The sequence below is a fragment of the Calonectris borealis genome, chromosome 2 (assembly GCF_964195595.1).
Source record: "Calonectris borealis chromosome 2, bCalBor7.hap1.2, whole genome shotgun sequence".
Taxonomy (NCBI): Eukaryota; Metazoa; Chordata; class Aves; order Procellariiformes; family Procellariidae; genus Calonectris; species Calonectris borealis.
Window position 1 is genome coordinate 101,484,757 of NC_134313.1, and position 18,365 is coordinate 101,503,121.

Below are 18,365 nucleotides of genomic sequence, written 5' to 3' on the forward strand. Positions count from 1 at the left end.
TTACTTTTAGCAGAATTTCTGAATGAAGCTACTGCTACCGTGTCCTTCACTGTCAGGTGAACAAGGAAGATGCAGCCTGGAACAAAGAGAATTGAGAAGTCTCAAATATTTTAAAAAAATACATAATTACAAACTGATCCCTACTACAACAAGATACAGTGCAGTATAAGGGTTTTATTTCCACTTCCTTTCTATATGTGGTGGAGCACATTTAGATTTAATTCTTCCTCTAGGCTCTATTTATTTGTGTTTTACTCCCTGTGAAAAGAATGCCTTTGATAATATCATTTTAAATATGCTTTCATATTTCTGTGGCATACTTTCTCACATTCCATGCTTTCCAGCTTACATGATAAACTGTGGTCTTTTCCACGTTCCCACCGATGTAGTCAGAGACGGCTATAGAGCTCTCTTGTGGCGTAAGCCTTTTCTACTCTCCTATATAATGCTTAACAACAAAGTTTGTAATATTCTGATCACCTACAATTGCAATGCAACTGCAGTTTAGACTTTAAATTCTGATGTACTTTCACAGGAGGGCGTGCAAGTGTTGGAACTGGTTGTTCACCTGGTATTAAACATCTCTTCAGTATGCTGTTTGGAAAAGTGCTTTACAGTGCAAATCTCTTGCTACCAATAAATCAGCACTTAGCAGGACGAGCGTTACTCGGAGTGGTATTTCAATGCTTGCATTATGAGCTGATGTCTATTCGCTTTGCCAACCCAAATTCCAGCCCAGGTCTTCACGTAATGCAAATCAGATTATTGAAATCCAGGCTATGCTGATCTGGAACAGCCTGTCAAGATGTACTCAAGGATCTAATCTTAACTCCGAATTTAGTTTAAAATAGTAGTATTGTTCCTTTCCCGTAATGCCTCATTCTCATTTTCCTCCTGAATTAATTGTCAAGCTAAACAGATTCTTACCTAGGTAACACTGACAAAAGTAGTATTATGAGTGGCTGTACTGCCCAGGTGATTACACAGCTCTGCAAAGTCAAGTAATATATTTTTGTTTCTTGACTACTGCCTACTTTTTTTGCAGATCTAATAATACAATGTCAACTGGAAGGGTACGAACGAAAAAAAAGGCATGTTCTTCAGACCAGTCTCCAGACAACCTTCCTCTGAGGAGTTCTGGAAGACAGGTATTTATAATAATTGAAAAACACGTGGGTTCGTACTCTGGTATTTTTTATTTTCTGTTGACATTTATAAAGAAAGCGGGCTTCATTGTGGATAAGTTAGGACTTAGAGTACTTATCGAGAAAGAGGGAGGATTAGTTAATTCTGTGAATAAGTAGGTAAAGTGTCTCATTTGTGAACAATATTCAGAAGAGACAAATGCTCAATATAACCTGTAAATACTTGATATGTTAAAAATACAATCACAGATTTCTGTAAGCCAGACAAAGCTGTCTGCCCATCCAGACAGAGGCCTAAAACAACACAATACACAGTACTTCTGAGGCCCAGAAGAGACGTTTGGCATACAGCTTTGTGTCTGGAGTCCAAAAAAAGCCCCAAGCCTAGCCTAATATTTTATCTGAGGCGCAGATAAGATTGCCACTAATTAATATCAGTAAGTATGTGAAGAAGAGATTTTCTTTTTCTGAAGGAGAAATAGAATGAACGCATGAGGCTTGACTCATTAGCATGTGATGGAGCTTAAAATATGATTTAAACTGGAAGCTTTGCTTATAATTTCTTCAATGGCATCAGTTAGACTAAGGCAAGACATTTTTAGCTTTAAATGATATTTCCAGCCTTACTGGTTTTTTTTTTTTTGGGTAGAAAAACTGACCTACTTTGACAGCTGTTTCATGCTGCAGCTATTTCACAATGGATACAAAAATTTTCATTAGTACCATTTTAACCATTTGATGCCACCCACAAGCTGCAAAACTGTCTGAATGCCATTTTGTAGAAGATGCATTTGTGTCATTTCTGCTCAGATTTCAGCTATTCTTTATTAGGTGAAGAAGAAAGCGGCTGAAGCAGCAGATGATGATGATGAAGCGTCAGAGAAGAAATATAGAAAGTGTGAAAAAGCTGGATGCACTGCAACATGTCCCGTTTGCTTTGCCAGTGCAGCTGAAAGGTTTGTTTCTTTTTGTTTGCATTTTCCATGGACTTTTCTAAACTTGCAGCTGAAGTTTAGGATCCTAACTATATTCTGAAAAATCCCTTCGTTTCTAAACGTAGAGGGAGAATCCAAAGGTAGTAATATGAGTCTTAAGATGCCAGGAAAGTGTCACAAGTTATTCTGGTTGTGGATAACTTTCTGCTGTGCAAGTTGCTAATTCAGATATAGAATATCTTTAGAATACACTTATTTACGTTATTAATGGTGTCTTCTGGAACACGCCTTGCTTCTGTGAAACTGAGAGCGTATTAGTGTAATCTGAGGAAGCTAAACTTGCTTTCAAGATGGAAAATGAAACTATCATTTACTGCAGAAAGTCTTTATCACTCTTTCGTTGGAGTGCTTTGCAGTCAGAGGTGAGATTCTGACCTTGAAATTTTAGGTCTTGGGAATCAGTTGTACTTATTTGAACTCTTTCTCTCGAGTCGTTCATGGCTTTCTGTGTACTTGAGCAAATTCTTTTGCATTCTGACCCTGGCGGTACTGAATGCATGATACTGGCAAGGTGTATCTATAAGAAGCAACATGTTAGACCTCATTAGGCAGTAGGCAGACTGCAATTATATAGCATTCCTCCCTCCTTGGTTAATTGAGACAAACTTTCCTTGTTTTATTTATTTTCCAATGATATAAAATAATTCAGTGCTTCATTTAGTCATCTATGTGGATTGTTCTTTGGTGGCAGGAGGTCAATGTATTCTGGATGTTGTCACAGGAAAGCCAAGCGTTTTGGCAGTTGCATAAGAGACTTGTGGGGAAATGAGCACTTGAGAGATCAGCATTGGTGATATTACGCCTTTTATTTAGGAAACAATAGATACTGCTGAGTCATCTTTTTGAATTGTTATTTTAATATTTTGATTTCCACCCCTCCCACCCTCCCAAGTACATACTTTCAAGGTTATTTATTTGAGATGAGATCATTTCATGGCTAGCTATTTCAGTTAGTAGCTTAGGTCACTGCTTTTTACCTCATGTGTTTTACCTCGTGCATTTATCTTGAACCATTTCATTGAGTTTAATGAGAGTTTTCGAAGTGAAGAGCGATTGCTTTGTCTGATGAATATGATCTTTGCTAATGGGTATTTCTTTCTGAGATTAATAAAGAATAAATGCCCAGAATGTGTAACTGCTTCCTCAGGATTTTCTCTCATTGGGTTAAAATCGAAGCCAACTCGGTCACGTGAAAAAAATAGGCAACATCTGTTTTGTGTTCAGATTTGCCTCTATAGTTTTGTCAGTTGTTCTGGGGACAGGATGTTGTAATGATTTATGAATCAACTGATCACACATACAAGAAAAATACTAATTTAAATGATCTCTCCCACCCCTGCACTAATATCAGAACAAAATGGAACAAAGTAAGGGAACTGTAAGTTCCCGTGGAGAGGGACTTTGTCTTCTTACAGATTTGCAAAACGCTTAGTGTGTAACAGCACATATTGTAAGAGCAAATGTATTTCATGTTCAGGAAACGTCTGCTTAAAGGGTATTAAAGACAGGCTTAGTTGACCATTGTTAGCGGGAGGTTGCTGGAAGCCAGACCAACTATAAAACTGCACATTGTGTACATTTTGCCTCCTTTGCATCTGGTGTTACTTAGTTTGGAAACTGGAAATGTTTGAGACAATTGAAACGATCTTATTGTTATTTGTATGACTGTAGTGCCTTGTGCAAGTCAGCCTTTATGAATGTAACATAAAGCCCTGGTTTGTCTTGAATATTTTGTTCACGTTCTAGAATGTGCTACTGTCAATAGAAAGATTTTTTTCTAAATGTATCGTAAAACTCTTTCTATGTCTCCTGCATTACAGATGTGCTAAAAATGGGTATACGTCTAGATGGTATCATCTCTCCTGTGGGGAACACTTCTGCAATGAATGTTTTGACCACTATTACCGAAGGTAGATTTGCCAATTAAAGTTGTGCCTTTTCAGTGCGTATTAAAATTTGGCAGATGTTACAACTGTTGAAACATCATGTACATAAACATAATACAAAGACTTGCCCTCTGTGCTTGCTTTATTCAAAGTGAGGCTTAGATATTGGTGCTAAAACTGCAGGTGTTGTATGGACTAATCATCAACTTAAACATAGCAGTGTGAACAGAACTGGTTAGTTTAGGCAGGCTGGTTTGTGTATACGGTTATTCTGAAGCTTTTGTCTTTTTTAAAACGGCATCAAAGAATTTTAAATTATGAGAACAGTTTTAAGTAAATCTGTTTTCCTTTATAAAGCAAATTCACTTTACCATGTGAGCTCAGGAGACCTTGCCTCTCTGTAACATCAAATCAGTGAGCAGATCTAACTCTTGCAGCTCAGTGACTGTGAAGACTCACAGAGTGCTTTCAGCTCCAAGCTCCTTCCCATTTGAGTGGGAGTTGAGTCCAGCTCTACTAAGACTTTTGGGTGCTTATGTGCTCAGCAGTACCTGTGACTCAGTCCAGGCCTTAGATACTGGGAAGTGTGCTCATGATCAAGAGGACATAATGGTCGGGATGCAATTTATTGCTATCGTAAGAACCATGACTATCTCCTTTTTTAATAGGAAAAAAGAGGACTCTCTACAGCCTTATTTCTCTTTAATTTTAGAATAACTGCTGTTGCTTGAAATGAACTAGATATTCAATTTTCTGACTGCTTGCTGTCTTCTCTTTCTTCTTAGCCATAAAGATGGTTATGAGAAATATACGGCCTGGAAAAGGATTTGGACAAGTAATGGTAAAAGTGAGCCCAGTCCAAAAGCCTTCATGGCTGATCAACAGCTTCCTTACTGGGTAAGATGGAGGGTGATTTATTTAATAGGGTATATTTCAATCTGATGTTCTGATGTGAGTTTCTGATATTGTATGTTCAAGCAGCAGGTCAGCTGAGTTTTTGTGGAGGTTTTCTAGTATTAGAGGACTGTGGAAAAGCTCAAGATAATAGTTCTGATCAGCTCCTCCATTGTTGGAGACCTTCTCCACACCTCACAAAGAACAACTTTCTGTTTTTTTCAGTGAAGTAGCAGCTAAGACGTGTGATGTTCAGGTAGAATAAGACTTGGCGGGGAAGAGGGAGCGTGCCAGCTATAGGAAAGTATGAGTGTGAAAGACTTCCAAAACAGATTTTGTATTTCCCTGATAAAGAGAGCAGAAGAAGAGAGACTGGAATGGAAGGAAGTTTGTTGTTGGGGGGGGGAGGGGGGGGTGTTGTTGTTTTGAACAATGTGATTTTGCAGTAATGCTTGCAAAACCCACTGAAGACCATAGTAGTTGGGTGTTGAATAATTTTGGAGTTAGGTTCTGTGAAACCTAATTCAGTCTTACATGAGATGGGCGCAAGGTTTCTGTATACCAAATGTCTTACTTATAGATTACATGAGAACGAATTTAACAGCTATATTTGACAACTTCCTCACATCTCCTTGCTTTCTAATTAGTTAGCTATGCTTCATCAATCTTATTTGTAATCAGGCAGCAACAAGTAAAAACATGTTTGTTTTTTGACTTGTAGGTGCAGTGCACAAAGCCAGACTGTGGTAAATGGCGTCAGCTGACAAAGGAAATCCAGCTGACACCACAGATAGCAAAAACCTACAGATGTGGTATGAAACTGAACAATTCCACCAAGGTAACACAGAAGAGTTTTGCTCATATTGAAGCTAATAAGTTGATACTTCTTGTTTGCAGACATTAATTTCTTCTTGTTTGCTGCTTAATGTTTCTAATGTCAAAATGATTGTCTAATGGGATGGGGAGCTGCATGGTGACAGGCCTACATGCTGTTTGGACTTTTAGTTTCCCGAGTGGAAACGTCAAGAAAGATGCATCTGGAATATCTTTGTCTGCACAGTCAATTGTAAAATCCTGCATTCTGCAGCTATGGAAAGATTATCAAAATGTACAAAACAGACATATAGCAAAATGTTTATTTTAGTTTTGTTTGGCCATACTTCGTTATTGAGGAAAGCATTTGAAAAGCTCAATGAGCTTTTATTGATTTCTAGCAAGTCCGTCATGGGGCTTTACATGAAAACTTTCAGCTTTGGCATGAAGATAACTCCTGAAATTTGGAAGAGTCCTTATAGTGCCATAGTATCTATATAATTAAAAACATAAAATGAAAATACTGACCATGTGAAAATCAGAAGGGTCAGCATTTAATCTTGAAACTTTGTGATAAAGATACTCTTAAAATAAATGAGAAACCTTTTATATAGTCTAGACTGGAAGAGTCTCTCTGGAAAATGTGGGATATTTCCAGAATTTTTCTATAAAATTCCCTTTTTTTTTTCCCCCCCTTCATTTGTTTGTTTCAGTGTTCCACTCCATTTTGTGGAATAGAATGTATATTTTAATGTCTGATCAGTAGAAACTAACTTAACAAATGAGAAACATTTTCTGGGGTGTTTTTGCTTTATGGCGTGTTGTGTTTTTTAACTATGCATTTCTCTACTACTCTCTACTATTTATTTTTGCTAACGTTATCATCTCTGCTACAGAAGGCTAACACTAACACATTTTTGGTTTGTTTTTTTAAGTTTAAAGAACTATGCCATAGACAAATTACTTTGTTTTATATTTAATTTTTGTTGTACAGCTTAAGAATAGCTCTGATACCATTCACTTTTCTTTCAGACTGAGGGCTCAGACCAGTGTTCCATGCCTGAGGACTTGGTGAGTAGTGGCTGTTCCTCCTCATTTGTCCTAGAATATGAAAGCAATCTTAAAGCACGGCGTATTTCTTTCCTTTTCTTGGTCCTTTGGCCAATTATGGCGCTATTTATGCATTTTGCTCAGGAAACTCAGACACTATTTGCAACAGAGCCTAGGGCCTTCTACTTTCTCATCTTTTTCCTCTTTTCCCTTACCATACCAATTAGCTTTCAGGTGGTTCGTGGTGTCTTTGAGTTGTGGCCTGTGATTCAAGGTTTAGTCCTAAGTCTCATTTTTGATCAGGCAAATTCAGTTGGCAGCTTTCAAATAAAATTCCCCATTCCTAAAATTTCCCTGTCTTTCAGGTGGTTTCTATCTTTAGTCAAGCTAGTCTCCTCTTTTTGAAGACTATGAGAGAACATCAAAACATGTTTTCTCTCTCCTCTCCTTCATAATACAAAACTAGACCTAATGTATGCTGGTGTTTCAATGGGTTTATGGTCATGTAACCCTGCATTTCAGATTTAGTATGATCTGATGTTCGATAAGCCAATGTTGACAAGTGTACCTGAGGTACCTCTATCCCAGGAAACATGTTCAAGCTTATTGTTGACTCTTGTAGAAGCTTTGTGGTTTTGTTCCCTTAATGCATGTTTGATTTGTAAATTAAGGCTGAATCATTAGCGTTTGTTAGGGTTTTAGAAGGTCTTCGATGGGGATAGCAGAATCTAAATTAAATTGATCAGTTAGTGTAGACTTTTCTATGTTCAGATTTCTGGATGCATAAACGACTGTAAATGTTATATAAAGGGCCTGATAAGGCATAGATGTGTTGTCATGGCATGTCTCATCTGTTTGCTTTCCACGTGGGTGTGGAGTTTGTGAAGTTTCAGCTCCATTTCTGAGGAAGAGATGAATGCTACAGGTTTTCTGTGTCAGGCTGAGGAAGGGGAAAGAGGGAGAGAAAATGTCTTTATGACGTGCAATTCTGAGATTGGTACTGCTAGTGCTTTTTGGTCTCAGTTTTGGAGGGAGGGGGGGAACTGGTTCATTTTCCAACGTTTTCAAAGTACTGACGTGTTCTCTTCTCCCCTCTTTCCTTCACTTCTCCGCTTGGCCAGAGAGTGGCTGAAGTTTCAGACCATTGGTGGTACTCCATGCTCATACTCCCTCCTTTGCTGAAAGACAGTGTGGCAGCTCCCTTTCTAGCTGCATATTATCCAGACTGCGTGGGCATGAGTCCATCCTGTACCAGCACTAATCGGTTACCTGGTGAATCCAACCTTGTGAAGTTAGAGCACTTAAAGAGCGTGCCTAATTTGACTGGTAAGGGCCATCCGCAGGGCTCTGTTGCTTAAATAGGTGTGATAAATTTTGTCTTATAACTGAGTTTATAAGGCACATAATGCTCCTGATGCAGAAATACTGGTTCTGTTCTCAGCACTAACACACACTCTCTGTGTGACTGCCTCTGTACTTCTTTGATGCAATTTACTCATTTGTAAGATAAAGGTAATACATTTCGTATGGCATTTCTTTAGGGAGTAAGCACAGACTGCATAGGCTTTTAGTTTACCACCTGTCATTTGTTTATAAAAATGGGAAATTAACATGCAGGTTCTTAAAGATTGTTTGCGGTCTTAAGGAAATGAAGATTTATCAAAACAAAACATGATTCTGCTAGTTTTGATACTGTGTTTCTTTGGGGCTTTGGAGAAAAGGATTTGATTTCTTAAGGCACTCAGATTCTGGTTAGGTTAATTTTTTTGCTAATGACAGCTCTGAGACTGACAGCCTGGGAGTGCGGCTCTGCAGAATAGGTCAGGTACGGAGAAAGATAATTCAGGATTCCCATAATCATCTCAGAGAGAGTGCTTTGAGGGAAGTTCAGCTTCTGTGTTATCTTAGCAGGCTTTGCTCTAGATAGGTGCTGAAAATAATCTGTTCGTCTGTTCAACAGATATTTATCTGCTTAACAAACAGAAAACTTCATTACACAGAGCTACCGATACTGCACGTGGAAGATGATTACTTTTAGTTACTACCTACTCTGGGCAGTATTAGGAGTTGAAGATGGAAGAGGTTCAGAGGACTGCATGAACCTGTACAGCCATGCTAGACCTTAGACTTGTGTTTAGATCCTGTTCCTTGTTGGACTCATCATGGCATCTGAGGGCACATACTGTTTCTCTGACAAAACTGAAGCTCTGATAGGTCCACGACGTACCCATCAGGTAGCAGGACAATAATTAATACTGCACAGCCTAGAGGGTAGGAGAGGGGAGAGCAATATAAATGAAATCGTTCTGAAGGTGACTAGAAAGCTTCGTTACTTGTTTATCTGTGTGAGGTCAATGGATCATCTTAGAGGGAAAAGGATGCAATGAAGATAAGATGGAATATGACTAGTTCTTGGTGTGTCTTTATTCAGTTGCAGGCATGAACAAGTATTTCCAGCCTTTTTACCAGCCCAACGAGTGTGGGAAGGCACTTTGTGTGAGGCCAGATGTCATGGAACTGGATGAGCTCTATGAGTTCCCAGAATATTCACGAGACCCTACCATGTACTTGGCTTTGAGAAACCTGATTTTGGCTCTGTGGTACACAAACTGCAAGGTAAGAGATGCTAATAGTTTTTTGTTTACAGTAATAGCTACTTTTTTGGGATGTGGGCTCTCTTCTTGGGGATTGGACTTTCTTCTTAGATATCTCCTTATGGACCAGAAAAATTACTCCCACCCTTTTGAAAATATATTCCAAGACTGGCTGTTTTTTTGGGTTTTGTTGGGGGTTTTTTTGAGTTTTAATGCCTAGGAGCTTCTTTTGCAGTGAAATACAAAAGTTTTAGAAGTATTAAAACTCTACTGAGTCTGCCCAGCTATTAACTTTTAAAGGGATGCTTGAACATTTCTAAACAGTGTTTGTGGGTGCTTTATGATTTTTTTTTTTTTTTCATATGACTGTTGGACAGGGAAATGATTGTCTTTTTACTTATGCTAACTCTATGACTTCAGTGGAATTGCTGGAATTTCACATGCTGAAGCTTTCAGATACTGATGTCTGTATTTATGTGAAAGTTTTGGATATTAATCTATTTTTTATTTGGAATGCCATTTTGGAATGGATTTTACTGGAATGTCATCGTGAGTGTGGCCACCAGGTAGATTCATTTTGCAATCAGGCATGCATTTGAATACCATTCCTGTACTAATGGAGCACACCATGGAGTTTCCAACAGTATCTTGTAGACTCATTTGCTTTTATTCCATGTTAATCTAGCTTAATAAATTGTTACCTTATTGTGTAAAACTGTCTAGCAAGAAACTTCCACAAAACTTGCTTTTAAAATGCTCTCAGAAACCTGATTCATGATTAATTTTTACCATCTGGTTTACAGTTTAAATATAATGTAAGCGCATGAAAAAATTGAATATTAGATAATAAACACTTTCTATTCTTTGTTTCTCCTTTGCAGGAGGCTCTTACCCCTCAAAAATGTATCCATCATATCATTGTTCGGGGGCTTGTGCGTATTCGTTGTGTACAGGAAATGGAGAGGATACTTTATTTTATGACAAGGAAAGGGCTAATTAATACAGGGATTTTATCTGTCAGTCCTGACCAGTATCTTCTTCCTAAAGAATACCACAATGTAAGTTGCTGTAATAATCCCTACGTTATTCGTGCTATAAAACTACATGGCACGTCGTATTTTTTTTGGCTCTGGATTTTTGCTCATTACCTGTGATTCCAACCGTTTATGTAAAAATTACATCTAAAAGCAAACACGTTGCATGTTTTTCACGGTTCTCATCTGACTTCAATGGTTATGGAAACTACAGATATGGGACTCTTCCTTTGTTCCTACTAAAATCTATGGAATTCAGTCCTATGGATTTGTGCTTCCTATGAACTTTTCAGATGGACAGGAACTGCGTGAAAAATACACAATACACTTAGGTTCTTCTCATGGCTTAACCCTGTAATACACCTCTGCTTCCAGAGGTGAGGAAACTCCTATTCCATATTGGTTTGCAAGAACTATGATTAAAGGGTACATACTTATGACTAGCGATTTGCTTGACAGCACACAGAAACTTATCAAATTAATGTATGCTGTAATGGAATATCTCCTAGAAATTGTAAGTTGATTTATGTTTGGAAAGTGTATTTGTATATGTTTTTAATTTAGAAAGTAGTTTTTACTGGTCAACCCAATTTGTGATTGAAATCATTACAAGGCAAGTATGTTTCTTGTCTAACAACTTCAGTTAGATTGTGTTACTTGACTGATAACTTCAGCTGTTTCTGTTAAAAGAAAATGAGACATCTGCTTTTAAAGTGCTTAAAAATTGTAACTATTTTTAAAGCTACAATTGATTTTTTCTCTATATTAAATGCACTATCGTCTTTAAAAGTTACCACTGATTACTTTAGAGGACAAGAGAGCCTAGACTTCTGAAACCTACAGGTATTTTTAACTTTAGTAAGAAAAAAAATAGGTGTGCAATGATAATTTCTATTTTAGTTCTAACTATTTTTATTTATTTAAATCTTTTATTATTTTTTAGAAATCTGTCATTATTGTTGGGGCTGGTGCAGCAGGATTAGCAGCAGCCCGACAACTGCACAACTTTGGAATTAAGGTAAAAAACTTTAGAGTACATTACTTGAAAAATCAGCCTTCCTCTGCTTTGAAAGTGTTGATCAAAATGAAAAAAACCCATTCTTGTTACAAACATTTGTGTGCAGGGCATCGTAATTAATTTGTAAAATCTGGGGGGTTATTGAGTAAATCTGCTGTTCAAAACCAGCATTTTTTTATCTAAAATTCAACAAAGCATGTGGTGAGTATTTTACATAGACTTGGTTTGGGAGGATAGGGAAGATATGGATATTCATGTCCAAATAATGGGACTGTAGATAATGATGGCTGTTTAAATGAGGTGAAATTTTCTTTCCTTTGTGCACTTTACTGTATGTACTTGTTGCTTATTAAAAACAAGCAAACCACATGTATTTCCATTTTCCCTCATATTTATTATTCATTGTCAGAGTGGTCTCACAATATTTAGATGTTGACATGACTTTACACATCAGAATATTCGTATGAAAATCTATGGGATTCTTTACACATGAAGTGTTTGCAGGGCTGATGTTTAAGGAAATGAATGAGCATCTGACTTTCTGGATTTATATGTTTATATGTTCATATATGTATATATTTATACGAAAACCTGAATCCTATAGCCCCATTATCTCATTCTTTGGTTGCTAAATAGCAAATTGCAGTGCAGCCTTTTTGTACATCAAGTCCTGTGGAAAGCTATCCTGCAGTAAAATATGTAAATATCAACTGGTAGGAACTTTTTAAAAAATATATAAAATATATTATATATATTTTTATATATATACACGCACTGTTGCTTTCTACTGTTCTGGAGAGATGGAGTTTCTCTAAAAAGACTTTCTCTAAAAATAAAAAGATAATATAAGTAAGTAAGGGTAAACATAGTCAGTCAGACATCCATCTAGTCCAGTATCCTGTGTCTGTCTGTGACAAGTAGCGGATGCTGAAGGAGGTATGTAGGAATGGTGGAAATACATACGAATGGGGTTTTCTTGGAATATCCCAGGAATAAATTTCTCCGAAAGGTATATGGACTTCCTCAGGTGGACAGTGCACCCAGATCATTGTGTTTAATAGCCTGTAGCATGCCTTAAACTCCAATTTTGAGATTTCCTGAATAGGTCTTCAGCTTTTTTAAAAAGAAGGCTTGTTTTTGTTAGAGTTGTTTCTTAAAGTAACAGTTATTTCATATGTGTATATCCCAAAGGGTAACCTTTAAAAGACAATTTAAATGCATAAATTAACTATATCCACAAATGAAAAATTGTTAAGATCTTTAGCATTGCTGGATTGCTTGGGGTTTTTTTTTGTTTTGTTTTCCCCTTTGCTCTGGAGTTGAACAGATATGTTTAATATAATCAAATCTTACAATTTACTAAGCTGCATTGTCTCATAGGTCATTGTCTTAGAAGCTAAAGACAGAATTGGTGGCCGAGTGTGGGATGATAAGACATTCAAAGGAGTCACTGTTGGAAGAGGTGCACAAATCGTCAATGGATGTGTCAACAACCCAATGGCACTAATGTGTGAGCAAGTGGGTTCCCTGCAGTGGTCATGCATTATCACTAGTGAAAAATTGTCGTTTAAGCCAGGTTCAGGTGGCTGGGTAAGGGTGGGAGTCCTTTTTCATGACATGATTAAAACACTGTTCTGCATTCTAAGTAAACTCTGTGTTGCTATTATATCTTTGATAACAGCTGGGGACAGAGAAGGGCTACAGAATGGTTTCGGGCACGTTATGTAAAGAAAAACAAGGTGGCTCCAGCTTTAGAACCAGAGGAAACCACTTTTTTTCCCCTTTTCTGGAGATAGTAATGTAAAAGGTCCCCGGCAGACTTCCTTCCAAGCTGAGAAAGCCTTTACTGTGGGAGGCTATTGCTGTGTTGTTATAATACATAGTTCTATGACAGACTTGCCTTTGCTCAGCCTCTATATTTCTAGTTCAATTCCACACAAGTTAAGATGAGTATGTATAACAACTACTGACGCAAATACACTGCAGTTCCATTTATTTATTTATTTATTTATTGGTTTGGTTTTTTGGGGGCAGAAAGCTGAATTTCTCCAAGTGGAACTTGGGTATGGATTTTGTTCAGAGAGGCATGCAAATCCAGCCCATGTTGTTTTAACTGTTTAGTGCTCTATTGTGTCATGAAGAAATTTTTTTTTTTTTTAAAAATCATGTTTTAGTTATGAGGTGAAGAGCAATGACTTCTGAATACACATTGGGTGCCCATCCCTTTGTGGTCATTTGATGTCAACTTTAATTCAAAGTACCTCTGTATCTTGAGAAGAGATCTGCAGTGGTGACCAACAGCCTAGAGAGGTGTGAGGATATGTGAAAAACCCTGGAGCGCACCCTAAGTAACAAGGCCCTAGGAAGAAGTTAGAGGTCTATTTCTGCCATTTTCTCTAGGCTGACTCTGTAGAACATAAAATTGTCTTTATTGTGACTTAGCTGTGTTGTATGTTTGATACAAGTTGGACAAGCAGAGCGAAATACTAGGTTTAACTCCAAATAATTTCTTTCTTTGCTTGTTCGTTAATGAAGTTGGCGGTAACTGGCAAGCAACATCCTGTCAATTCCTGAATGCAGGGAACTGTTTGGGCATCAGGCACCAGAAGGTTGTAGAAAAGAACTGATTTTAAGGGCGATTTAGAGAATAAAGTGAGGTAGAAATGAAGGAGACTGGTTCATCATGTTTGATTACCAGACCCAGCATCTCTGTAGCAGACCCTGGCCTGACAGGAAAATTGGAGATGAGGTTTCTGGGAATCCCCGATAAAGAAAAGAATGGAAGAGTGGGGAACAACAATTTGTGGACAATTAATGGATAGAAGGGTTGTTGGTATTCCAGTTCTAGGACAAGATTTTGAATTAATCTGACTAATTATTTAAAGTCTTGGATGTTTTTTAAGTGGCATCACTTAAATCTGAGGGATTCATCTTACTTTAAATGACTCTGAGCAGGCTAGGCACTGTAGTTTTTCTATACTTAAAAAGCAATAAAATGTCTTTTTCTTAAGCTTGGCATTAAAATGCACAAACTAGGGGAGAAATGTGACTTGATCCAGGAAGGCGGAAGGATAACAGATCCCACTATTGATAAACGTATGGACTTTCATTTCAATGCCATCCTAGATGTCGTCTCTGAGTGGAGAAAAGATAAAACCCAACATCAAGATGTTCCTCTTGGTGGTAAGTGGGAGATGTATTGCAAAGTGAAGATGTTGGCTGTGTTCATAAAGTTTTAGATTGGCTTTTACATCGGACATTTTTAGAAGTATATGGCTGTACATCTGACCTTAAATCCAACAGTGATAACCTGGCTCTATGGAGGACAAAGGGAGATTGACTATTGTATACACACAGACCAAAATGTCACTTGTAACTTTTAAGGAAGCCTAATTTGAAGGATTTTATAATACTGTATGACTTCTGATATAGTATCTTGTTTTCATGAGGTAGCTTTTTCAGTATAACTAGTGGCACTGGCAGTTCAAAAGACTTGCTTCCTGCTGAAGCAGGCCATAGCTAGCCATAACTCATACTTTTTGACTAATCTGTCTAAAAAAGAGCCTGATCAAAGCCTTCTGCTGGCAAGAATAGTCCCATCTCCATTGGTAACGCCTCCCACCACACTTACAGCATGCAAGCACATTCAGCAACAAAAAATAACTTGCTCAGAAATGTCTGCCTCCCGAATCTTTTCAGCCTGGATTCTGTAGCTCCTATGTTCTTCAGTGAACTGTGGATCAAATTTCTCAGCTATTTTGGTTTTGTAAAAATTAAGCAGGATTTATTTGCAAGGATTCTGCATTAACTTGAAGTGTATTTTCCTTGAAAAATCTTCGACTGTATATTGATGATAGCTAAACAATTAATTTCTCTCAATTGGCTAGCCTATCTGTGCTGTTGCATAGTGTGTTTCTTTTTTTTCTTTTAAATCATTTTAACCTCTTTTTTTCCTGAAGCTATCTATGTTTCCTTTTTGAAGAAGATGATTTTACTAGGGAAACCTATGATTAAACAACACAGTTGTATCACCGGAAAGGTCTTGTGTTTTTTTTTCTATGAGAAGAAAAACGTCTTAGTGCAACTTAGCAATAAGCTTGAAAATCTTGTGATCCAGAGAATAGCATATTGAAATGCAGTAGGACTTCTGATGAATCGTGATATATTCTTATTTTAAACATGTTCTTTCACAGAAAAAATACAAGAGATCTATAAAGCCTTTATTCAGGAGTCTGGTATCCAGTTCAGTGAGCTGGAAGAAAAAGTACTACAGTTCCATCTCAGTAATTTGGAGTATGCCTGTGGCAGCAATCTCTCTCAGGTGAGTTTTGACAGCTGTGTTCTGAAGTGGTTGAGCTTCACAGAAAATAGGGTTGGAAGTAACATTGAGAAGTCATCTGATCCATCCCATGGCCCCAAAGGAAGAATCGGCTATCCCTAAACTGTTCCTACATCCCTAACCTGTTCTTTAAAAGCACTGAGACACAGACTCCAGCACTGCCTTAGGTAACCTGATGGAGTTCCTGACATGCTTGCAGCAACATCCTCTTTAACGTAGAAGTTCAGAGTAGATGGTGCAGTGGAGTAGGGCATTTTGCTGAGATGCTGGGTGGTAGGATTCACAGGAGTGTTACTCTTCCTCAGATGTTGTGTGTGACTTCTGCTTCTCAGTTCTGTGTTTAAAAACTGAGGTATTTCTCTACCTTGCTAGGTATCTTGAGAATAAATGCATTTAACTTCTGAAGTGTTCCAACACCCTGACGGTGGGCCCCAGTTCACCACTCCTAGGTATTCTGTTGACTATGTGATACTTGGCTTTCCTCGCGACTTCAGTTTTAACCAAGCAGGTTCAGGAAATACCAAAGCATGATGTTGTTTGTAGTGCATTATTTACTCAGTCCTGTTGCTTGGGTTAGAGATGGTTAGGGTCAACTGTACTATGGTAGTGGGACAGCTGACTGGTATGTGCAGATGCACAAATCTGATCTGAACTGAGAAGCACATAAGATCTGCAAGACAATGCTATACCAGGGCAGTCAATGGAAACATATTTTGATATGTCAAGCTTTCACACTTCATGAGCACCCAGGGGAAATAAGAAGGATGTTAAAAACTATCTTACCTTCAATTTTAAAATCAAAATATGAAGTAAATGCACCTGCAGTGATAGGAATTGGCATTTGAATAGCAATTTGAGAATTGCTTCAGATTTTTCACTGCTAAGTGGCAATTGCTTAGTACAGATATCACTATTATACTAACTAGGAGTTTGCAGGGGTGGGAGGAGGTCAATGAAAGATATTATGGAAGAACCTCCACAGTGACAGAAAAATTCCATTGAGATTTTTTTGTATCTTATTTTCCTCTTCATGTTGGGAAATAAAATATTTCCATTTTATTTGAAGTCTGTAAAATCTGACTTCTTTGCTAGAGACAGAAAACTGAAATAAATACGCTACAATCCACCTGAATTTTTGTACTACTTTCCTTGTTTTCTCTACCAAGCAGAACGATAAATTACCAGCTAGTGACCAACCCATACTATGACATTTCTTAATCCAGCAATTCATATGCTGTATAGTGGCCTTAGGTAAATAAGCCGTTTGCTTTTGTCAGCATTGCCACACATTCTGGTGATACACTTTTTTTTTCCACTTGTGAAGGGAATTAGGGTGGCTTCTTCTAAACTGTGGGACTTTTGCTAGTACCCATGTCACCTCACCAGTAGAGACAGCTAGTTATGTTCTGTCCACAGGTATCTGCACGCTCATGGGACCACAATGAATTTTTTGCCCAGTTTGCTGGAGATCACACTCTACTAACTGTGGGATATTCTACTGTGATTGATAAATTGGCAGAAGGGCTGGACATCCGGCTGAATTTCCCAGTGAGTCTGGAAAACGTTGATGCAGTGCCTGTCTTGGATTGCTTTGAAGCACCAAATCATATCTTTGTATTCTTTGGGACCAGGCAAATCTGTACCTGTGATTATTTTGACTTGTCTTTAAGAAAAGAGAGGACAATTTCAGTGTCTCTGGAAATACTCTTTGAGGACTATCAGTACTTAAATATTACGATATGATGAGTTTATATGTTAGAATCATGATGCTTTTTCTTTTTCAGCTTCCATGGAGGCTATTTTTTTTTCTTTCAATATTTCTCTGGAAATCTGTATTCTTCAATTTCTAGTTTGCAGACTGGTGCTATATTAGCTATTCTTGTCTGAATTTGCATTGCATATGTAGATTTTGTAGTATAACCTTCTTCAATTTGTCTTTCAATAGGTACAGAGTATTGACTATTCTGGTGAAGAAGTACAGGTCACTACTGCAGATGGAACAGTGTGGACAACACAAAAGGTACCAAATATGCTTCAAGATTAAGGATTTCAGGGAACAAAAGAACAGTATTGACCACAGTACATGTCCTTTTTGTCTTCCCTTCCCCCCCAGAAGACTATTTAGTCCCATTTCTCCCCACTCGAAGATGAAAACTTGTATATTCTAGTGACCTGTATTTGGATGTCCTAAAGCCTATTTTTCGTTGAGCATGCTTGAGTTTTGAGTACTAGTTAATTTGAAGAACTAAGCACTATAAAGGTAGTACTAAAATGTGAAGCAAATAGATTTTTATCTGGTCTTGGAAGTGACGGTTATGTTTTCTGGTTCCATTCCCTGCTCAGCTTTACCCCATTTAGCATGTGAATCTGCCCTGTGAAAATTTTTCCCTTTGGTATGCAGGGCTTGACAACCCATATTTCTCAGTCTCCCTTATTCCCTGGATTCCCACCTGCTTCACGCTGCGTAATTTAGCTTTTAGTAATTTAAAATGATACATAGCTTGATCAAGATTGGATTGACATCAACAGTGTTACTGAGCATATTTTAAAGAGAAGGGATGTGTGAAGGAAGAAAAAACCAACCAAAACAATGAGCA

The 18,365-nt window shown here is 37.7% G+C and overlaps 2 protein-coding genes across 4 annotated transcripts in view; one reads left to right on the forward strand and one right to left on the reverse strand.

The window, feature by feature from the left end:
* Positions 1-18,365, forward strand: part of KDM1B (lysine demethylase 1B) — a 30,249-nt gene that overhangs the window by 1,917 nt on the left and 9,967 nt on the right. For both annotated transcript variants that reach the window (XM_075142796.1, XM_075142798.1), the window contains exons 3-17: positions 1,046-1,148; positions 1,977-2,101; positions 3,961-4,050; positions 4,812-4,923; positions 5,642-5,758; positions 6,766-6,804; positions 7,905-8,109; positions 9,215-9,399; positions 10,259-10,435; positions 11,355-11,429; positions 12,810-12,947; positions 14,441-14,612; positions 15,623-15,750; positions 17,185-17,316; positions 17,714-17,788. In XM_075142796.1, the coding sequence (XP_074998897.1) occupies positions 1,046-1,148; positions 1,977-2,101; positions 3,961-4,050; positions 4,812-4,923; positions 5,642-5,758; positions 6,766-6,804; positions 7,905-8,109; positions 9,215-9,399; positions 10,259-10,435; positions 11,355-11,429; positions 12,810-12,947; positions 14,441-14,612; positions 15,623-15,750; positions 17,185-17,316; positions 17,714-17,788 (1,873 nt within the window). The remainder of the gene's footprint in view (positions 1-1,045; positions 1,149-1,976; positions 2,102-3,960; positions 4,051-4,811; positions 4,924-5,641; positions 5,759-6,765; positions 6,805-7,904; positions 8,110-9,214; positions 9,400-10,258; positions 10,436-11,354; positions 11,430-12,809; positions 12,948-14,440; positions 14,613-15,622; positions 15,751-17,184; positions 17,317-17,713; positions 17,789-18,365) is intronic.
* DEK (DEK proto-oncogene) overlaps positions 11-18,365 on the reverse strand; it is a 51,525-nt gene continuing 33,170 nt past the window's right edge. Inside the window, exon 13 of one of the 2 annotated variants that reach the window (XM_075142799.1) lies at positions 11-76. The gene's annotated coding sequence lies outside the window, so the exon portion shown is untranslated. The remainder of the gene's footprint in view (positions 77-18,365) is intronic. The other variant, XM_075142800.1, reaches the window with a different exon arrangement.